The sequence below is a fragment of the Cheilinus undulatus genome, linkage group 12 (assembly GCF_018320785.1).
Source record: "Cheilinus undulatus linkage group 12, ASM1832078v1, whole genome shotgun sequence".
NCBI classification, from domain to species: Eukaryota; Metazoa; Chordata; class Actinopteri; order Labriformes; family Labridae; genus Cheilinus; species Cheilinus undulatus.
In genome coordinates, this window is record NC_054876.1 from 21239981 (window position 1) to 21261116 (window position 21136).

The following is a 21136-nucleotide window of genomic DNA, read 5'->3' on the forward strand; positions in this document are numbered from 1 at the left end:
TTGTTTATATGATTCTAAATATCAAATTTGATCTGATTATCGCATTCTGTTATTTTACCGTGCAAAACTGTTAAGTCTACATTAACATTTGGGATCAATAAACGCAAATGAATTTATTCTACGATTTTGACTTTTTAGGGTATAGTTTAAATGAATGATGCACTTCTATACCTGTGTGATATGAAAACAAGACTTGAAGCCTAGGTTCCCAACCTCTGGTCCAGGCACCCTTAGGGGGGACCAGGGCTGAGTCTGCTCTGATGTCAAAGTTGGATCTGCATAGAAACCCAATGTAAGAAGACATACTAGGGCCTACCTAAAAGATGAAATCAAACTCAGGATTTCTTAGTTTACAAACAAAACATGAAAAAAAGCTTGAAGTGTTGGAGTTTAAAAAGTTGTACATTTTGAATTTATTAACTCAGGTAACGGGACCTGGTCTACTAAAAAAAAAAAAAAAGATTACAAACATTGCACAACAGTGTATTAGGGCAAATTTATAAGATAAAAGGGAAGAAATCCATTAATTTTTTAGAAGAAAGTCAAAATTCAGTCAAAATCTTTTTTTTAAATTATAAAGTAGTATATTTTGAAAAAAAGCAATCAGAATTTCAGAGTTTAAAAAATTGGAAATGTGCAAGAAAAAACTTTGAGTTTCTGAGTTGCAAAAGACATAAATTTGGACATTAGAAACTCAATTTCAAGTTTTTGAAATTCCTAAATTAAGAACAGTGTAAAGTCAAAAACTAACAAGAAACCAAACTGACAACAGCAGATTGATTCTGGACTTTGTGTTCTCAAAATTCTTAATTTTTGTTCATGTACATTTACAACTTTTACAGCCAAACATTTCTATTTTTCTTTTCTTGTAAATTAATTTATCAATCTTAAAAACTTCAAGTTTACTATTGTTTTTTTTCTGGTGGACTAAATACACTGTCATAATGATAGACAGTTTTTAGACCTTTGCAATGCGCTGGGATTTTGTCAATGACAATAATTAACACTGATGTGTACTTATTCCAAGTTGGTCCTGGGGATGGCTTAGCTTTTCTTAGATACAAGTGTGGGGGAGCCCTAGGGAAAAAAAAATGATCACCACTGTTTTAAAATAAAGAATTTGTCTAAAGTAAAATGTTATGAACTGACTTAGCAACGGGAAGCAGCTTAAAATGCTTCCTCTGTAAAATAGTGTTTACTGTTTGATTTTTAAAAGGATAAACATGTTAAACATGACAAAATGTGGAGGAGTGCATGTACAAAGTGACAAGTGTATCTGGTTGATACTACAGCATCTACACTTTTCAGCAGTTCCAGTTTCAGATCTGAACTGAAAAAGACTTTTGGAGGAGAGGAAAAATATCTTTAAGAACTTCAAGTCCAGTTTCCCTCCCTTTGGACAAAGATTTGGATAATCATGACCTGAATGAAAGAGAACCTACACATACAAACCTCTGGTAGATCCAGTTACAAAATTAAACTAACAACGTAAAGAAGAACCTGATACAAACTGTTAAGGTAAAGATAACTAAAGGGAAATGTTTGATGTGACAAGGAGAGGAAGACCTCTGACTTTTCCACTGAGCTGTCTGCAAGCTCTTTTCAAAGGGAAATAGTGTATTAACTACGGTACATTTAAAGGTTCAAAATAGCACACAATTAATGCAATCTTAAAACTTAATGCAATTATATCTGACCGTAATCACATCACATCTGAAATAAGAATACTGCAGGGAAAGGAAAGTTTTATTCTAAAATATTTTATTATTTAACAGTCCAGTCAAAGCATTGTGTCAATCACAGTGGGAGAACTCTTATTGAACATTCATGTCTTCTTATACGACTGTCTCTGAGGCCTCCTGTAATACAGACTGACATACAATCAATCAGAAGTGCAAATGTCTCTTCTGTCTGAGCGGCAGAAGAGCTTTGACTGTTGAGCTTGAAGTGCTTTTACTAAATATTACTTACAATATAAAATATGTTTACAAAGAATTGCAACAAAAAAGACTCCACTGACATTGAAGCAACGATTAAGAAAGTTAGAACATGTTATGTAGTGGTCATCAAACACAAGTTTGTGGATTCTTGAAGATGATCAACATCTGCATCATAAATATTAATGAACACTGGGAAGAAAGCAGCCAGAAAAAAAAGTCATTCTCTTGTACACAATATATACTTTGCCACATTTCAGGTGCTCCAAACATGTTTTTCATATCCTTTAATGTTCATCAACCAACAATTCTGACTACAATCCTACTAATGAATGTCTACTAAACAAACTGAGTCCTTGTGACGTGTTGACATTTGATTTGCTTCTAATTTGAAATAACTAGTAGTCTAATTAACAAAGTTATGAAATGAAATATTTAAATCTATGGCAGCCAATTTTGACTAAAAATGGATACAGTTAGATAAATAAAAACTCATACCAAGGTAAAATTTAAACTAACCATCTTCTGAATTTCAATTTATCAGGAGTAAAATATATATTGTTCAATCCTTACATAAACTTCAGTGAACTTCTTAAAATACCACCCATGAACCATAATATGAGATCCAATAACTCCTCAGGTCACAGTAAAATGAAATCATTAGAGAAAACATGGCCACATAAAAGCACAGTGGTTGACACTTCCTTTAGATATAAAGGTCAGATTTAAAAAAAAGGAAAGGAAAGGAAAAGGCATGACATCTGAATGTTTGATAAAGTGCAACGACATTAGTATCTAAAATATTATATTGAGAGAACTTGTTCAGACATTCACAGTCTAAAACTGGATTAAAATAATCAAAAGTCATTTAAGATTGAACAGAAACTGATCCCACACATGGTGAGGCCTGGCTCTGAAGTCAAATGTCCTCACTGGCCCTTCTTGGGTGAGTCAGGGATGCTCTCGTTCAGCGGGGTGAGGCTGGTGAGGACAGTGTGCCGCTCGTACTGCTTGCTCTGTCTGAATTTGGTGTCTGTGCCGTGAAGTCGATCCAGCACGCCAAAGACCCCAAAGCACTGATTAAACCTGGAAAACAGAATGTAGACATGAGCACAGACCCTACCATTTTATCTAACTAGAATCTAAATCAAAACAATTCTAATATTTAACAGGAAACTTGGCATTCAAAGTCTATGCATGCTCATTTTTAACATTGATCCTACAGCAAGTAACAACTTTCACTGATTTTCCCAAAAAAAAGACTTTTAGATCTTTGGTAACTCTTATTGCCAACAATTTCAGTGAAAAGGTACAAGGAATATTGATTTTCGGTCTCATGAACATCTAATAATCTGTATCCGTATCAGCCCTGAAAAAATAATATTGGTTGACTAGTTCTTACATGACCTGAACTATTTCCAACAGTTTTCAAAAACAGCAACATTATTAATTTTCACAGCTGTAAGGGGACTTGTCCCCCCTTAACAAGCCCTACTGGGGATTTCCAGGTTAAGTAGAGAGCAGGCTGTCTGTGTTCTTACCTTCACTGCTTTCTCCTTGTTTTGAAATAAAGACTGTTCATTAAAAACCAAAAGGTGTATTTACCAAACAGTTAACCAATGATTTGGTTTTATTGTTCAAACTTTTACAATGAGGGAGAAAAGCTGTTAAAAGAGAGGGCTTCTGTGTTTAAACATGAGTGATCACAGTATGCACGTAGCATTTGATACACAGCAGTGGCTCTGTTTATGACTTTTCTCCCTCATTATGTGAATTTCATCGATTAAATCAGAACAATGGTTTGCTGTTCAGTAAATACACAGCACTGAGTGCCATTTTTAATGAGGAGAGTCCTTAATCCAAAACAAAAAGTAAACAGCAGAGATGGGCAGCACTAAGAAGTGCTGGTGTCTACTTGTCATATTGTGTTATTATTTTTTTTGCAAGCACTCTGGCAGGAGAATTTACATACTGTTTTTAAGATAAATGTTCCACACTGCAATGAAAACTCTTGTCCATCTAGTTATCTTACTCTGTACAAAGTCCTGCACACCCGAGATACGTGTAGAGAAAAAATATGGAATTAGTTTAAATTTTCTTCAGTTTGTAAGTCAAATATCCACTCTACTGAAGCAAATCAAATCAGGTTTTCCAGTGTGTGAACAGGTAAGCACACCTGAGGTGGTGGAAGTCATGGAACTCAGGGGAGGGCAGGAAGGGGAGGTGGTATCCACAGTGGGAGATGGTGGTGCTGATCAGAGCCAGGCAGTACCACATGGAGGTGGTGGAGATGTGTGAACCCAGGAGCACAGGTCCTATCACCACTGGAAACGTGTTGGAGATCTAAAGACAGAGAAGATGGGAAAAAAGTGGGTTTTAATGAGCAAATGAAAACAAGCTAATGCAGAGCGTCTACAGCAAAAACAGGACAAACAGGACAGAAGGACAATTCTGGTATTTATAAACTTTTAATGCCTGTGTGTAAAATTCATGCTACAGCATATTTCTTCATTAAATTCTGGCTTGCAAGCCTCTTGCAGAAATCTTGCCAAAAGAAACAAATTTTGAAACACGTTTGTGTGGCTCCTTTTCAAAATGTTCTCAGGGACGTCAAGTAAAAATAAGCCTGTTGATGACAAAACTGATCATTCTGAAATTTGTAATTTGTTTTAGTGTGGCAAGTGAGGCAATCAACTTTAATTCATTTGGTTCGCCTTGGTTATTTAGTCCTTTAATATGTGGATAACACATTTAAAGCAGTTTTATTTCTAACATGGAATAAACATTTTCCACTTTAATTAAAAATCTCTTCATAAACTCTTTGGTGTATTTACCAAATGATTGTTAAAGTTAGACTGCCTTATTTAATTTCTGCTGTTGAAAACAGAAAAAAAAAATATACAACACTTGGTATCACTCACCACATGCTCCAGAGGATGAGCGTAGATGGCAACCACTCCAATGGGAGCGGTCCACTCGTGGTGCTGTTTGTGGAAATGCTTATAGAGGCTAGGATGGTGGAACAACCTGAGAGCAAAGAAGATAAAGTTAATTGTCACCATTCAGTCATTCAAATGCATTTTAAACTTAAAAAAAAAAAAACATTAAATATTAAATGACATTTACATAGTAAATGTTTTTGATTCCTACTCTTTCCACTTGATGGCAGTAAAATGCAGATTTAAATTTTCAGTGACACCTGCTGCTCAAATGAGATGGAAGTGCCGCTGTTTCTTTTTCACAAAATCACTCGTTTTAATTAAGGGGAGATATTTTGATCTATCACTGTGAAAAATGCTGATGTTTAAGGTCTTACCTGTGTGAATAGTAAAACAGTATCTCCTCCAGAATGGAGAAGAAAGCGAGCTCCACCAGGGCCCAGTGGAAGGTGGGCAGCTCAGGACCACAGGGGTTTCCTCTGAGGTTCATCAGGTAGTAAACTGCCACCACCATGGGCCCTGAGATGAACACCTGGTTGAACATAATTGTCTTTAAAGCATGGCGAAGCTTAGCTGGATCTACCTGCAGGTGAGGGTGGAGACAAGGACAAGTCAAAACATGTCTTAAACCCATAATATCAATGTATCCTCACAGCTAAATGTAATCTTAGTTGATCCCTTGACCAACAGTTTGTTATATCAAAATCCTCTTGGAGTCTAAACGGATACCTTTGCCAAATTTAAAGCTATTAACCTCCTGAGGCCAAAGCTTTTATTTGGTGGCCATTTTTGATTTCCCAGTTTTGGACCAGTAGGACCTGATAAGTATAAGTTTTTTTAGTTGTATAACACAGTAAAGACTCCATTGTGTATTGTGTAACTATGGGACATTCACTCAGTTAGGTGCTAAAATATCTAAATTATTTGGAAGAATGGTGTTAAAGCGTTTTTAGTAACTTTTACTTGAAAACTGTAAGTTTAATTTAACAAAGTTTTTAAGGTATATTGAACGATAAAACAATAACCAAGTCCCAGTGTCCTCATACGAGTACTTGCTGTTAAGCAGTGTTGTAACCTGACACTATTGATCAAATTTGTGCCATATCAAACTACAAACATTACCAAATATCGAAAAAACACATTTCAACTGGCCATAGAACATTTTGTTAGGAATGGCAGCCATCTTTAATGTACACTGGTGAGTGTAATGTGCTTTTGTGACCACAAGATGGCAAAGTGTCCACAAGTGAGGCTGACAGGTCTAAGTCAAGCAAAATTAAGAGTAATGGTGCAATTGTGGAACCCAAAATGTAATGTGCTCATATGAGGATGCAGGGAGGTTAATGGCATGAAGTGCATCACAGTTAATCACATAATTTTTTGTCCCTCTGAACACTTTGGTTAAGCCACTTCAGCTTCCACCACTGCTCCTTTACATCTCATTTCACTTAAAAAAAAACAAAAAAAACAAAAACCTCAAACAGCTCTGAGGACAAGTCAGAAGTCAACTGCAGCTTGTGTTATCAAACATTTACCCTCAATGTTCCCTTATTTCCTTTAAAATCCATTACAAGTTCCTTTTAAGGTTAAGTCCATGTTAAAATCTTTGATCTACCAATAAAAGTAGGTCTGTATCCAAACACAAAGCCAATAACCCTTAGTTAAAGACAACAGAAAACCCCAAACTGACATATGAACAGTTTTGAATGCAAAGCAGTGAAACTGTAAAAGCAATAAAATGGATTGAATTAATCGTGATTAACTACAGAAATTCTGAGATTATTTGTGGTTAAAAATGACAGCCCAAATGTTTGTAATTTATTCACCTTTGGGTAGCCTGCAGCCATGCAGTTTATTGGATAAGATGCTTATGTTTAAAACACATCAATCCTGTATATTATAAGAAGTAGCATAAAGCTTTTTCAAGAAGGGTTTTCAATACTTTATCTAGCTTAGGTGTTTAACAAAATTCTAGACCTTTAAAGGAACCATCAATTAGTTTTCTGACAAAAAGTGAAATATTTTCAGTTACAAGAAGAACATGTGAAGAAGTAAAAATATAATGCAGTTTTTAAAACGTGAAAATGCAAATAATGTACAAAGAACTCGTATTTTAAGTAAAGTCCTTCGATAAATATAGTTATGAATATAGTCCAATGCTCAGAGATTCAAAATACCAAGAGATATTGTCCATTTTGAATTATTCAGGCAGTAAGACCTTTTCTATATTTTTTTTGCTTCTATTTTTAAAAAAATGTCTAAAGAGGCAGTTTGAAGGCCTGTGAAAGGCTTTGACACGCTTCTCAAATCATAAGGATAGCTCGATAAAGTCCTCAGTCAGAGTTTGTTTGCTTCATAGCAGCATCATGTCCTTTTATTTGTTCATTATCAGAAGCTCAGACAGTTATTCTCGGTCAAAGACTGATGGACCAACAGGACAAACAGCAGATTATATCATTATACAGGATATAAAGTTTTACTGTGACTATCATTAGATGACCATAAGATTAAGATACATAAGATTACCACTGGTGGCTCTAACAAAATAATGATCAGATTTCTGCATTCAAAGGTGACTGACCCATTAAGACAAACAAACATTGACAAACATTAAGCACTGAACATGTTTGTTAGCCTGCAGGACGTCTGTATTACTGATATCTAAAATGGACCTGACATTGATTGATTTCATCAATGAACATGACCCTCCTGTGCTCTGTGTTCCATAATAATCTTTAAGAGATAATCGATAATGAGACTGCATACTGACAATAACCTTCCAGCCCCAGTTATCAGTAATGTCAGTGTTTATCTCTCTGCAGTGTCCAACAAAACGAGTTTATCTGACACAGAGAGAGGACTTTGGTCAGACGGACAGGTGGACACGTCAGATAGGCCTCAACAAACGACTTTGTGCATGCTTGAGCATGTATTCCCTAGAAGAATCCAGTTATATTATTAATAATTTGTTAAAATGAGTGTTCTTTAAAGGATCAGTTCTTCTAGAAGGATTTCTTAATAACTGTGAAGAACCAAGCATGATGGGTGCCAGTTTAGCTCACTTGGTAGAGCAGGCGCCTATATAGAGAGGCTTCAGTCCTCGATGCACTGGTCCCAGAATCGAACCTTAACCCCAGCCTTATTTGGTGCATGTCCTCCCCTACTCTCTTTCCCCATGTTTCCTGTTTCTCTTAAGCTGTCCTTGCCAATAAAGATAAAAATCCCTAAAAACAATCAGACATTTTTCAAATAAGGCAGTTAAAATGATATTTTTATTATAAATTTATTTTTGTGTATTGCCCTGTAATATATTTATTCAATTTTAGATGGGAACACTTCATTAATGGATATCTGTTGTGATCTGCTGTGTTAGTATTAACGTATTTCTCAATGGTGTCTTAGCCTGCTTTCTTATGTTAATGTTAGATTACACCTTCTTTAAAAGAATATGCATGTTTAATTATTAATGGTCCATTCATTTATGCTTTGTTTAAACAGTTGCTTAAAGAGAGTTACTATCCATCACTACCAAAACACCATAAAAACATCTTTGTCCCACTTACTTAACACTGGCTGCAAATGATACCATTACTGCTGTTAAAAGGGGCCATAAAAACATGAATGAGGTAACTATATTGTTTAAAGGAGCAGAGGTCACAGATAGCTGGTCCTTGCAATAGCTGGAGTGTTACAGACATGAATCGTAGAAGTACTAGCACTGGATTTAACATAAAATGACATAAAATGGCTGATGGTAAGTACGGAAGAAACAAAATCTGAAAGAATTAAAATCCTTGTCAACAGGTGTAATAAATAACATACCGGGTTATTTTTGTCCATCTGGATGCGGTAGCGAGTGATGAAGGAGGGTTTACCGGTGGTGTCCACCAGTAGCAGCAGACCATTGGACACCCAGAACGCCAGAGTGGGGAGCAACATCGTTCCTGTAAAGTCAAAGAAGGTGAAGACAATTTCCTCCAAGGCATGACTGTCAACAAATTTAACTAGAGGGAGTTGGCAATTTATTGTAATCAATGCTAAAAATGAGTTCTTAACACTATAACAGAAATGAAACATGATTACTACATGATAACTTACTTTTAAGCATAGATATACACTGCCTATATAAAGTATTTACCCCTCTTAAATGTTTTACCCTTTGATTGATTTTGTAAATCAGTCATGGTCGATGTGATTTGGCCTTTGCGACAAAAGAAATGGCAAAAAAAAAACCTCTTTAATGTCAAAGCAAAATTTCAATTAAATAAAAATAGTTAAGGTAAAATAAGTGCTTGCATAAATTTTCAACCCCTTTAAATTGACTGACCTAATTCAGCACAGTTCCTGCCAGTTATTCCTAGTAGTCTCACAGTTAGTGAAATAGGGATGGCCTGATTGCAGTAAATGTGTCTCAAGTGATTGTAGCATAAAGACACCCGTGTCTGAAAGGTCCAGCCACTAGTTGATCAGTATTACTGGCTACAATTACACCTTTAAGACAAAAGAACACTTCAGGCAACTCAGAGAAAAGGTTACTGAAAAGTATAAGCTGGGGGATGGATAGAAAAATCAAGGCAATGAGCATTCCCCAGAGTTCAGTTAAATCCATCATCAAGAAATAGAAGGAATATGGCACATGTGTAAATCTGCTTAGATCAGGCCGTCCTCACAAACTGAGTGACTGTACAAGAAATAGACTAATGAGAGAGGTCACCAAGAAACCTATGACTACTCTGAAGGAGTTTCAAGCTTCAGCAGCTGAGATAGAAGTGTCTCTGCATACAACAACTGTTTCCCAGGTTCTTCACTAGTCAAAGCTTTATGGGAGAGTGTAAAAGAGAAAGCCACTGTTGAGGAAAACTCAGATTAAATCCCTACTAGAGTACACTAAAAGGCACATGGGAGACTTCCTGGTCCAGTGGAAGTTATTTGGTCTGATGTGACCAAAATTGTGCTTTTCGGCCATCAAACAAAACACTATGTTTAGTGGACACCAAACAATGTACATCACCACAAACACACCATCATACTATGGGGATGCAATGACCTGAGGCATACAGCCAAAGCTACACAGAAGGTGAATGTTCTGGAGTGGCTGAGTCTAAGCCCAGACCTCAGTCCAATAGAGAATTTGTGGCTGGACTTGAAAGGGCTGTTCATACCCGATCCCTGTGCAACCTAACAGAGCTTGAGCAGTTTTGCAAAGAAGAATGGAGTAAAATTACAGTGTCCAGATGTGCAAGCCTGATTGAGACCTATCCACACAGACTCAGTGCTGTGATTGCAGCCAAATGTGCATCTACTAAATACTGACTTGAAGGGGATGACTATTTATGCAATCACTTATTTTACATTACATATTTTTGTTTAATTTGCATTACTTTGAAGAAATCTGTCATCACTTTGACATTTAAGAGTTTATTTTTATTATTCTTTGGTCAAAAAGCCAAATTATATTGATGATAATTTATTTATAAAACCAATAAAAGGGTAAAACATCCAAGAGAGTGAAAACTTTTTAAAGACACTGTATGTAATCATGTTACTGTGGAAGAACAGCAAACCTTTTAGCTGATGACAACAAAAACAACATGAAGGCTACATCACAAAACTAAGAGGGTCCAATAAATACTAATTAAGTACCCTTTAATGAAGCCTCATAATCCTGAAACAAAGCTCTGCTTGTATCAAATGACAGATGTAGTCTGTGGCATTACATATTTTGTGGCACTACATCAAAAAATATCTTAAATGTCTGTAATCTTAAATTTCAAAACTAAAAGAAAGACATGGTTACAGGGCCTCAGGAAATAAACCTCTAAAGACACTCATTTAAAGTGTTAAACAATGCAATGCTTGAGTCATACAAAACAGTTCGTTCAAGCTCTTATCATGTTAGAAGCGCATCGTTCTGCTTGATTAAGCCTGAGAAAGTCAGCTCTGTTATGAGCTGTCAGTAACAGTCTGTTCTTGCTAAATGTAAGAATGTTTGTCAGGACATGAAACAAAACAAACAAGTAGTTATTTCTTACCCATGTAGAAGAGAGCAGCATCATGACCTTCAAACGCCACGTACACCTTTGTCCACAAGTTTTGCCAGAAATCTCCTGAAGCGCCCCAAAATCTCTGAAGATGCCTGGACGAAGAAATAAAGACAAATGTCAATCACAAACATATTTCATTACATGCTTAGAGAATAATAATATGTGTGCATTAGTTTATGGCTACTATTGCTTTAAAAATAACAAAACAACAAGGCATACAGAGTCCAGAAGGTTTTTTTCTAAACGCAGAACTCTCAGGCTCTGTCATCTGATTGCTAGTAAGTTTTCTTGGGGTTTAGGTTTAGGCCATCATACCCAAATACCTTTTCACATCCAACAAACACTGAAGTGAGCCTTGTAATCTCTTTAAACAGCAGCTTTCCAGCCACATCCTGACAAACACCCAGATAAAACTTAAAAGCAGCCATCACCTTCTTAATTACACCCTGGCTACATTCATCACAGTGTCATCTTTGTCATATCGTGTGATTTCATGTTACGTCACATCTTATGCTGTTATATTTTCTCATGCATTATTTTGTTTGATCTTGTGCTTTCAGGTACCTTTCAGCCCCCGAAATTGTACCAAGCGCTTTCCTTTTAGGATGTTTCTTCACACACTCAAAATTTCATTACCAATCTACACTACATGATTCATTTAATGAAACTGCACACAAAACAATTCAGTTCATTAAACTAGGCTGACAGCTGCCACGATTTAGCATGTTATACCAGGGAACTTAACAATTGTCCAGAAGACAATCACTGACATCCTCCATAAAGACGGTAAGCCACAGAAGGTCATTTTTGAAAGGGCAGGCTGTTCTCAGAGGCTGTATCAACGCATATTTAGGGAAAGTTGACTGGAAGAGAAAAGTATGGTAAGAAAAGGTACACAAGCAACATGGATGAGTTCAGTCTTCAGAGGATTGTCAAACAAAACAGATTCAAGAACTTAGAGTGAGCTTCACGAGGAGTGGACCGAGGCTGTATCAAAAGCTACCACACACAGACGGTTCCAGGAGATGGGCTACAGTGGTTTTGTTCCTAATGTCAAGCTAATCCTGAACCACATATGTCATAAGTGTGGGCTAGAGAAAAGAACTGGGCTGCTGCTCAGTGGTGGAGCTACAACCTCTTATTTCCTCTCTTTACAGAGAGAGGAAGCCATTATAGCAGCACATGACCTCTTATTTATGATCCTCCTTGTTTATTGTTCTTGTAAAACATACTGCCTCTTAATATTTTTTATGCTGTAGTAATTGTAGTAAATAAGACACTGACTATTCAGTGAATTACATTAAGATACAGACCTTTAGTTGCTCTGTAAAATGAAACCCTACATAACCTGATGAGACAATAAATCAAACCTCATCCAACTGTCTGTCTTCAGCTGTTTTTTTTATGATGTAGAAATGACCTTATGTCCTCTCCTCTGTTTCCCTTAGGTTCATTCAAGGACAAAGATTTTTTTTATTGCACTGTAATACTGTATCTTCTTAATACATCCTACCATGTCAGCGAGTTGCCAAATGCAGCCAAGAATAAGATCCCAGATCCAATGACAACTGCAGCTTTCTTCACAGAGTCCCACAGTCCTCCAAGGCCCTCCTGTGTAGAGAATAACAACAACTGTGTAATCCACCTCTCTGTTTCTCTGGTGATGCCACGCAGTCTCTTGATGTTTCGCTAAATAAGCATTTCCCACAGAAACATCTCATGGTATAGACATGTCCCTGAAACAACAGAGAATGTGAGTGTCTTTTCAAGAAAGTAAATGAACTCTGGCTTTGTATGTCTATTTCTGTCTGACGGTTTTATGTGTTCATTGGAGAGAGGCATGAAGTACAACGGGACTGCTTTGAGATAGAAGAACATGAAGTGCAAAGTGAGACTAAAGGGCAAACTAAATCATAAGCAGAGAGACAGACAGTTTCCTCTGATCAGTTTATCATGTTAATAGTTTGCCACCCTCATATCATTTTCAAATTGTTGAAAAGGGACAAAATCAGACCAAATAGATTTGGGATTCTAAAGCAGATCAGACCAGAGATCTGCACCATATGGGCTCATCTAGCATAGAAGTTCAGTTTTTAGCTGCAGTAATCAATTAATTAAAAATAATTGCCAATTAATAAATGTCAATTGTTGATATGTTTCTGATTTTGCTTTTGCAAAAAAAATACCAAATGTTTTTGCTTGTTAGACCTTCTGACTTGCCTTGTATTTTCACCCTGTAAACAAGAGTTCTTTAGATTTTTGTCTTTTTGTGTGACTAAATATACAGTGTCTATAAAAAGTATTCATCTCTTGGATGTTTAACCCTTAAATTAATTTTACAAATCTGTCATGGTCAATAGAATTTGGCTTTTTTTTGACAGAATTAATTAATTAATTAATTAATTAAGAAATGTGAAAACAGATTTCTACAAAGTAATGTCAATTAAATAAAATTATGTAAACTAAAATAAGTGACTGCATAAATATTTACCCCCTTTAATGTGACTGACCTAATTCAACAGAGGTCCAGTTACCTAGTGCTAGTGGTCTGTCTCAAGTGATTGTGATATAAAGCCATCTGTGTCTGAAAGGTCCAGTCACTGGTTGATCAGTATTACTGGCTACAATTACACCATGAAGACGAATGAACCCTTCAGGCAACTCAGAGAAAAGGTTATAACTCAGGGGATGGACACAAAAAAATCCAAGGCAATGAGCATTCCCCAGAGTTCAGTTAAATCCATCATCAAGACATGGAAGGAATATGGCACATGTGTAAATCTGCCAAGATCAGGCCGTCCTCACAAACTGAGTGACCGTGCGAGAAGGTGACTAGTGAGAGATTCCACCAAGACAGCTATGAATACTCTAAAGGAGTTACAAGCTTCAGCAGCTGAGAGAGACTCTGCATACAATAACTGTTGTCCAGGTTCTTCACCAGTCAAAGCTTTATGGGAGAGTGGCAAAGAGGAAGTCACAGTTGATAAAAACTCAGATCAGATCTTGACTAGAGTTCACCAAAAGGCATTTCAGAGACTGTGGTCAAGTGGAAGAAAGTTCTTATGGCTGATGAGAACAAAATGGTGCTTTGGCCATTAGGCAAACAGTGGGGATGGTGTGTTTGTGCTGCAAATCAGCACAAACACACCATCCTGGACTGGTCACCAGCCAATCGCAGAGCCAACTATTGAGATAGACAACCAGGCATGCTCACATTCACACCTATGGCCAATTTAGAGTCACCAATTAACCTAATGAGTGTGTTTTCTTTCACCCAGAGAGAACCCAAGTATGCACGGGGAGAACATGCAAACTCTGCACCAAAAGGCCCAGAAAGCGAACCAGGGACCTTCTTGTTGAGGCAACAGTGATAACCCTTGCGCCACCATGCAGCCATTATTGTTAGTATTATTATTATCATCATTATTATTATCAAGATATTTGCTTGTTAAATTTGTAAAAAAGAAAAAAAAAAGACAAATTCTATTGACCATGGTTGATTTATAAAATCAATAAAGGGTAAAACATCCAAGGGGGTGAATTTATTTTATTTGCACTGTAGATCTTTAAATGGACTTTTATGAAACTTTAAAGATTTGGCAGATTATCAGTGACAAAAAATAAGCTTTAAGTGGCATCCTTGACTATCATTTAGTGGCTAAAGCCTAATGTCTATTACCACCTATTTAACTTTAAAATCTAATAATACTGTGTTCTATTGACCAAAGGCAGCCTTACATCAGGCAAATTGTTGTAATTTGCATAGCAAGGTTTGTGTGGAATTCTGCTGTAGTTGGAGGGAGATAAAAAAAATCTGTCAGAGCAAATTATATAAAAATTAAAGCTCAAATTTGTCTGGTTTACTCACATAAATACTAAAATTATAAACTTATTTAACAGTACATTTAAATTATTGTACAAAAATAGCTAGTTTATGTACAGTAGTGCATAGGAAATTGTAAATACCATATGTATAAGACATACTTTAAGGAACAACAATATAGTTATTAAAGGCTCATGTGATTTTAAGCTACTGTGCTATTTCCCATGAGACCACAGGGCAGTTTTGGATCAATCTCAATGCCTAATATGTCAAACTTATTTGTGGACAGCACTGATTTGGCAGAAAAGTGAGGTTTACATTTTAATTTTGAAACTTTTTTCATGTAAAAGTTATCCTAAAGAAGGTTTTAAAGTCTTACAGAGCTCGGTGAATTCAATTAAGATAAACCAGATGCACATTTATTTTATCATGCATACTAAAACATACAAATACAAAGGTCACAAAGCAAAGTCCAGTGTATGCGGGAAAAGCCAAATGTGAGCCAGTCACACTAAGAAAAAACGGGATCTATTTGGTCAGCGGGAATTAAGTCCAGGGTTCGATGTCTCATTTACCAAACCTTCTAAAAATGCCAGATTGTTTACCCTAGCTGAACTTCTCCAAAGCCATGGCAACAGAAGGAACAATGTGGCACAAGTGGCACACTTCTCTCAGGACTCAGCAGTTCATTTCTTTTATGAACCAAAAACATTTTTCTTTACTATGTAAAAAATTGGCTTTCATGGGAGAAATACACCAATACAACTTTATGTAGCTATTCTGATGAGTGTTTTATGATAATTATACTTAACACAAGTCTTCAATGTAAGACAATGCAAGTCTTAAAGTAGTTCCAACAATCACAATTACTTAACTCACTCTACCTGTCATGGTTACGCTCATAATCCATGATTAAAATCCCTCTTTGTTCCTGCAGGGCTCAATAAAATTTGTGTTAGGGTAAAAAAATGTAACTTGTCAGGTTGAGCCTGTCCCAGAGAACAACATGGCAAACAGGGCTCATCTAACAGAGAGCCAATGCTGTGTGAGTCAGATTTAAAAGGGCAAGACATTTCCAGACACCTCAGCTTTATGTAACAGGTGTTCTGAAGGGAATCACTTCAGTTTTGAAGAGCTTGACCAAGATACCTTTACATATTTAGAGGAATCAAAAATAGTTAAGTGAGTGAAGAGGTCGATCAGAGGACAATCACAGTCTTATTTGGATTCCCATGACAAATTGATTCTTTGGATCACATGTGCCTCCAAATTTCCGCCAAGCAACAATGACCTTGGACATAAGGTTTAAGCTATCACTTACATAAGATGAGACCATTAGTGGCTTCATAACTGATAACATTTATATGGTGGTGCCAACAGGTTGTAAAGGTTGTGTTCTTACCTGTCGGCTGCTTGTTGAGGCAGCTCCCCTCATGTCTGTAAACACAATAAGAATGGACTTAAGGGAGTGACATCATCTGTTATTACTTCAATGGAACAGGAATGGATTTCTGAATGACTATTTGGCTGCAGCATGTGAATAGAAAAGAACAAATGTGAACTAGAGGTGAAGACAGATTTTGTCATTAGTGCATTAAGTGTCTGATTGCCACAACAAAGGGAAAATTTTGGAAGTGAATGGAAAACCTGCACTGTGTTTTGGCCATTTTAAAAGAAAACTGGGCTGAACCACACAATTTGTAACACTTGTGTTACACAAGAATAAACTCAGACTCAAGTTTTAAAAGGTTATTATATTCCAAAATGTGTGACTGAAGTTCTCAGACCTTAATTTTCCATGGAAAAATAATCAGCACAGTACTGTGAAGCCTTCTGTGAAATTTACAGCTGAATGGTTATCTGTAATCCTATTATAATTCTTTGCCTTTTATAGTGTGCACTTTATCAGTCAACTTCTTGAGGATAAAATCCTGACTTACTTCTACTGTTTATATACTTTGGTAGTTCAGGAAGGAGTAAAGTTAAGAGAAAGATTTTTTTTTAAAGAAAAGTATGTCTATACATTAAACCTCTCCGCGTTAAATGATGTGTTTTGCCTTTGTTACATCACCATAAAGGTTTGATCCCTGTGTGCAGGAAAAAAAACACATGTACCAAGTTTTACACTAGAAGATTGGTTCAGGTAGTAAGTTCCTTTGGGGATGACCTAGTCAAAATGTATTTGCAAAAGAAAATTCAGACATGATCTTAAAGCCAATGACTGAGCAATATCAACTTTTAAACAGCAAACTTGATTCAGGTTCACAAACCCTGAGCACTGACTTTTCAGTGAAGTGGAATACTTTGAAAGGGAATGTATTTAAAAGAGTGCTTTTTCTTCGTTTAGCTTATCTTATTTTTTAAAATATACATGTCTCAAACCCCGACCCTAAAAACCGTAAGGTTGGTTCTTTGTTTCAAAGTAAATCAACAGACATTTATATATTAGTGCAAATATTTTCTGGCACACAATAAGCTACAGCATCAAAAGTGATTTTTAATCTAATGTATAAAAACTTTACAACGATTTTACATGCAGTCTATTGTGTAACTGGGGGAAATAATGTAGCCTACTTTGCCTATTTGCTGCCACATCAGTGTCCCGCGTGTATGATTATTATCAGCATATCATTCAGAAGTTCGCCAAAACAACACGCATTTAGGTACCATTCACTGAAAACATCACCTGCACTGGCACAATGCTTTGTTTCGTTGGTTCAGACCTACGGGCGGATATCTCAAACTAGAGAAGATACTGCACTGTTACTACTGTATTAAAACCCGAAATAGACTCTTTCGACGTGTGAACGGTTCAATAAATCACTGTCTTACCGCTAACTCTCGTCTCCACCGTCATGTCTCTTGGCCGTTTTCTATGCTCTGTCTCTGCAGCTGGCTGTTTGACACGCACATTAACTGACTGTATATTTACAACAGCGAACGAATTCTGATTGGATGATTCTTGGTCAGCTGGCTCAAGCAATACCCGGAAGTAGGGGAAACATGTAAGCATTGTTTTTCTTTGCTCCACATGTATCCAGGTGAAGGTTGAAACTCAGCATGAGGGTGGTCGCTGCTGGGATTTTACACTGCATGTAGAGGGGGGAAAGTACAGTCGGAGTAATACATGAGATTAGAATGCTGTATAACACCCTCTCGTGTTGTCATAAGATTAAGCTTTTCAATGGATAACTTGATATAAGGATTTATTAGGCAAGACGTCTAGGCCCAAATCTGCCAAAGTGGCAAAAATGGCGAAAATGGGCAAAACAATGAATGGAGTAGCAGCTAAAGCAGCAAAGCAGCAAAAAATTAGCAACAAATTTGTGAAATCTGGCAAAAGTGGCAGATAAGGGCTAAATTGGCAAAAATTGTCTAAAGTGGTTAAAAAAATGGCAAAAACTTGGTTAAAACGTGAAAAACTGGCATGAAGTGTAACAAAATGGGGAAAAAAAACATAAAATAAGGAAAAAATGGGCAAAAAGGGAGAAAACTAGCTTAAATTGGTAGAAAATTTCAAGAAGATGTTGCAGATATGGGCAAAAAGTGGCAAAAAATGGGATAAAAGTGACACAAATGGGCAAAACAGGGACAAAATGGACCAAAATAAATGAGTGGAAAAAAATATGGGCAAAAAAGGCAAAAAGCTGCAGTTTGTTTTATGGTAAGAAGAAGGGGCTAAGATGAATAGAAAAAGTAGTGAAATGTCTTTAATGTAGCACAAATTATTTCCAACATCAGAACCCTACTAACTTGACACACTTTTCAGCTTCAAATGAGGAAATGGGTGTAAATAGCACCAATGCTTCTGATCCAACACACATGCATTCAGAGTGTTTAATGGGGGTTTGTTGTTTGAATTTTTTTTTTGCCTTAGTCCATACATAGGTAAAACCGTTAATAATGCTGAAATGAAATGTATGCTATTTTTACCTCCGCCAAGGAGGTTATGTGATCGGCTTGGGTTTGTTAGTTAGTTAGTTAGTTAGTTAGTTTGTTAGTAACATAACTCAAAAAGTTATGGACGGATTTTGATGACATTTTCAGGAAATGTCAGAAATGGCGTAAGGAAAAACTAATACGATTTTGGGAGTGATCCAGATCACCGTCTGGATCCAGGAATATTTTAAAGCAATCTTTACTACTGGGAGATGCGCTCTCCTAGTGCTTTTCTAGTTCCAACTTTAAATGGAAAGTTTGAATATGTTAGGCTACTCTTATTTAAACAAATTACCTGAACAGATCAGAATGGTGATGAAATAAATCTGACCTCTGTCTGTGGCATACAGTGCAGAAAAGGCACAACATTTCAAACAGCAGCAAGGCAGTGTAGTTTTGTTAGGCATTATTCAAATATGCTGTTAATGTTTTTCTTTTCCAGGGACTATTTCTAGTGGCTAGAATTCAAATTTTGTGCTCTGTCAGGAAGTTATAGCAAGGATGCAGAATGTTGAATTGACTGAAAAATAACAATGACAATACTGATGTCCACATATAGAACACACACTGTACCATGCCTTTCCCTCATCAGTGATATCTCCCCTACAGCTATCACATAACTCCCCCTGACCCAGATAACCTCAAGCCATTCTGCTGCTGCCACGTGTGCCTCTAATCACTCATTATTATCGAGCAGGGGCTCAGTCCAATAAGATTATTATGTAAAATCAGTCTGACTTTGAACATTGATGTGTGGATTAGAGTTGGAAACCCTCTTAATCACACAGAAACAGTCTCGCTCAGGTTTATTTCTTATCTATACAAAATTTAAGAAAAAATATTGCATTGAATACTTATGTGACACCCCATGACATATGCTGCCCAACTGACAAGATATCTGAATGCACGTTTCACATCAGGACACCTTTGAACAGCTTTACTATATGATGAAAAACTGTTGGTGGAGTTCCAGCAAAGTAGCCCAGGTGCTGTTCTTTTCTATTTGAAAACCCCCAAATAGTCTGTAAAGGATACATTTGAATACAAGGGTGTATTTTTTAGTTTTTTTTATGTGATTGTTTTCTTTTCATATCAGCTTGTCTTTACATGCTTGAATGAAAGAACACACTGAGTTTTAATTACATATTTAAAACATATATCATTATGTAGGGATGCATGATGTTATTGTTGGGATATTGGAATCATAAATTATTGGTATCAGAAGAAATCAAACTTTCTGATATTTACTGCCAACATCTCAAGTAAGGATATTGGCCTATATCAGCTGTAAATATTGGCCTAAACCAGCTGTAAATATTGGTCTATAGCAGCTGTAAATATTGACCTATATCAGCTGTAAATATTGGTCCATAGCAGCTGTAAATATTGACATATATCAGCTGTAAATATTGGTCCATAGCAGCTGTAAATATTGACATATATCAGCTGTAAATATTGGTCTATAGCAGCTGTAAATATTGCCCTATATCATCTGTCAATATTGGCCTACATCATCTGTAAATACTGGCCCAAATTATCTGTAAATATTGGCCTACATCAGCTGTAAATATTGGTCGATAGCTGTGGTAAGTACTGGCCTATATCATCTGTAAATATTAGCCTATATCATCTTTAAATATTAGCCTATATCATCTGTAAATATTGGCCTGTATCATCTGTAAATATTAGCCTTTTTTAGCTGTAAATATTGGCCTATCAGCTGTAAATGTTGGCCTATATAAGCTGTAAATACTTACTCATCTGTAATTATTGGCCTTTATTATCTGTAAATATCGTCCTGCGTCATCTGTCCTATCCTTTATCATTCATAAATATTGGCCTATATCAGTCCTAAATACTGGCCTATATCATTTGTAAATATTGGCCTATATCAGCAGTAAATTTTGGTCTATATATGTGGTCTATATGGCCTATATCATATATAAATATTGGCCTATATCAGCAGTAAATTTTGGCCTATAGCAGCTGTCTATATTGGCCTATAGCAGCTGTAAATGTGCAAAATTATTAGATGTTAATATTGGCCTATACAGGCGTTTAATATTGGCCATATTGGTCACAGACCTATATCAGCTGATATATCTGCTTCTTTGTTCATCCTCCTTCCCCAGGCTATAAAGTGTATCTGACAACTGAAGTGTGTTTCTTCTTTCATCCTCAAACTTTAGAGTGTGTTTTAAGGACAAAGATTTTGGGCCAGAACTACATTTGTGTATCAGTATTCACTTGTAAATAATGGCATAATGAATATCGGCAAAATTTCAATGTCGTGCATCCCTACATGTATATTCTGTTGAAATTTTGACTATTAGAGAAATATTTCTTTACTTCCATCCTATAACACTATTGCCCTAGGTCAGGGGCCCTCCACGGTAAGGGGTTCTGAGATGTCAGAAAAAGTGATGATAATAAATACTAAACTGAGAGCATTCT

The 21136-nt window shown here is 36.4% G+C and overlaps 1 protein-coding gene across 1 annotated transcript; it reads right to left on the bottom strand.

Annotated features, from left to right (window-relative positions):
* Window positions 1-1744: 1744 nt before the first annotated feature.
* Window positions 1745-17670, bottom strand: faxdc2 (fatty acid hydroxylase domain containing 2). Its single transcript, XM_041800507.1, has 9 exons — window positions 17576-17670; window positions 16146-16180; window positions 12434-12531; window positions 10909-11012; window positions 8699-8820; window positions 5254-5459; window positions 4859-4964; window positions 4114-4280; window positions 1745-3023 (listed from the first exon to the last, which is right to left on the bottom strand). The coding sequence occupies exons 1-9, from the start codon at window positions 17598-17600 to the stop codon at window positions 2867-2869; spliced, it is 1020 nt and encodes a 339-aa protein (XP_041656441.1). The 5' UTR covers window positions 17601-17670; the 3' UTR covers window positions 1745-2866.
* Between the last annotated feature and the right edge of the window lie 3466 nt (window positions 17671-21136).

What these genes read in the sequence shown, in the direction of transcription:
- faxdc2 (XM_041800507.1), bottom strand. Translation starts at nt 17,600, where the DNA reads ATGACGGTGGAGACGAGAGTTAGCG. An exon ending in GGTGGAGACGAGAGTTAGCG is followed by an intron (nt 16,181 to 17,575) that starts GTAAGACAGTGA and finishes TTGTGTTTACAG; the next exon opens with ACATGAGGGGAGCTGCCTCA. An exon ending in CCTCAACAAGCAGCCGACAG is followed by an intron (nt 12,532 to 16,145) that starts GTAAGAACACAA and finishes TTCTCTACACAG; the next exon opens with GAGGGCCTTGGAGGACTGTG.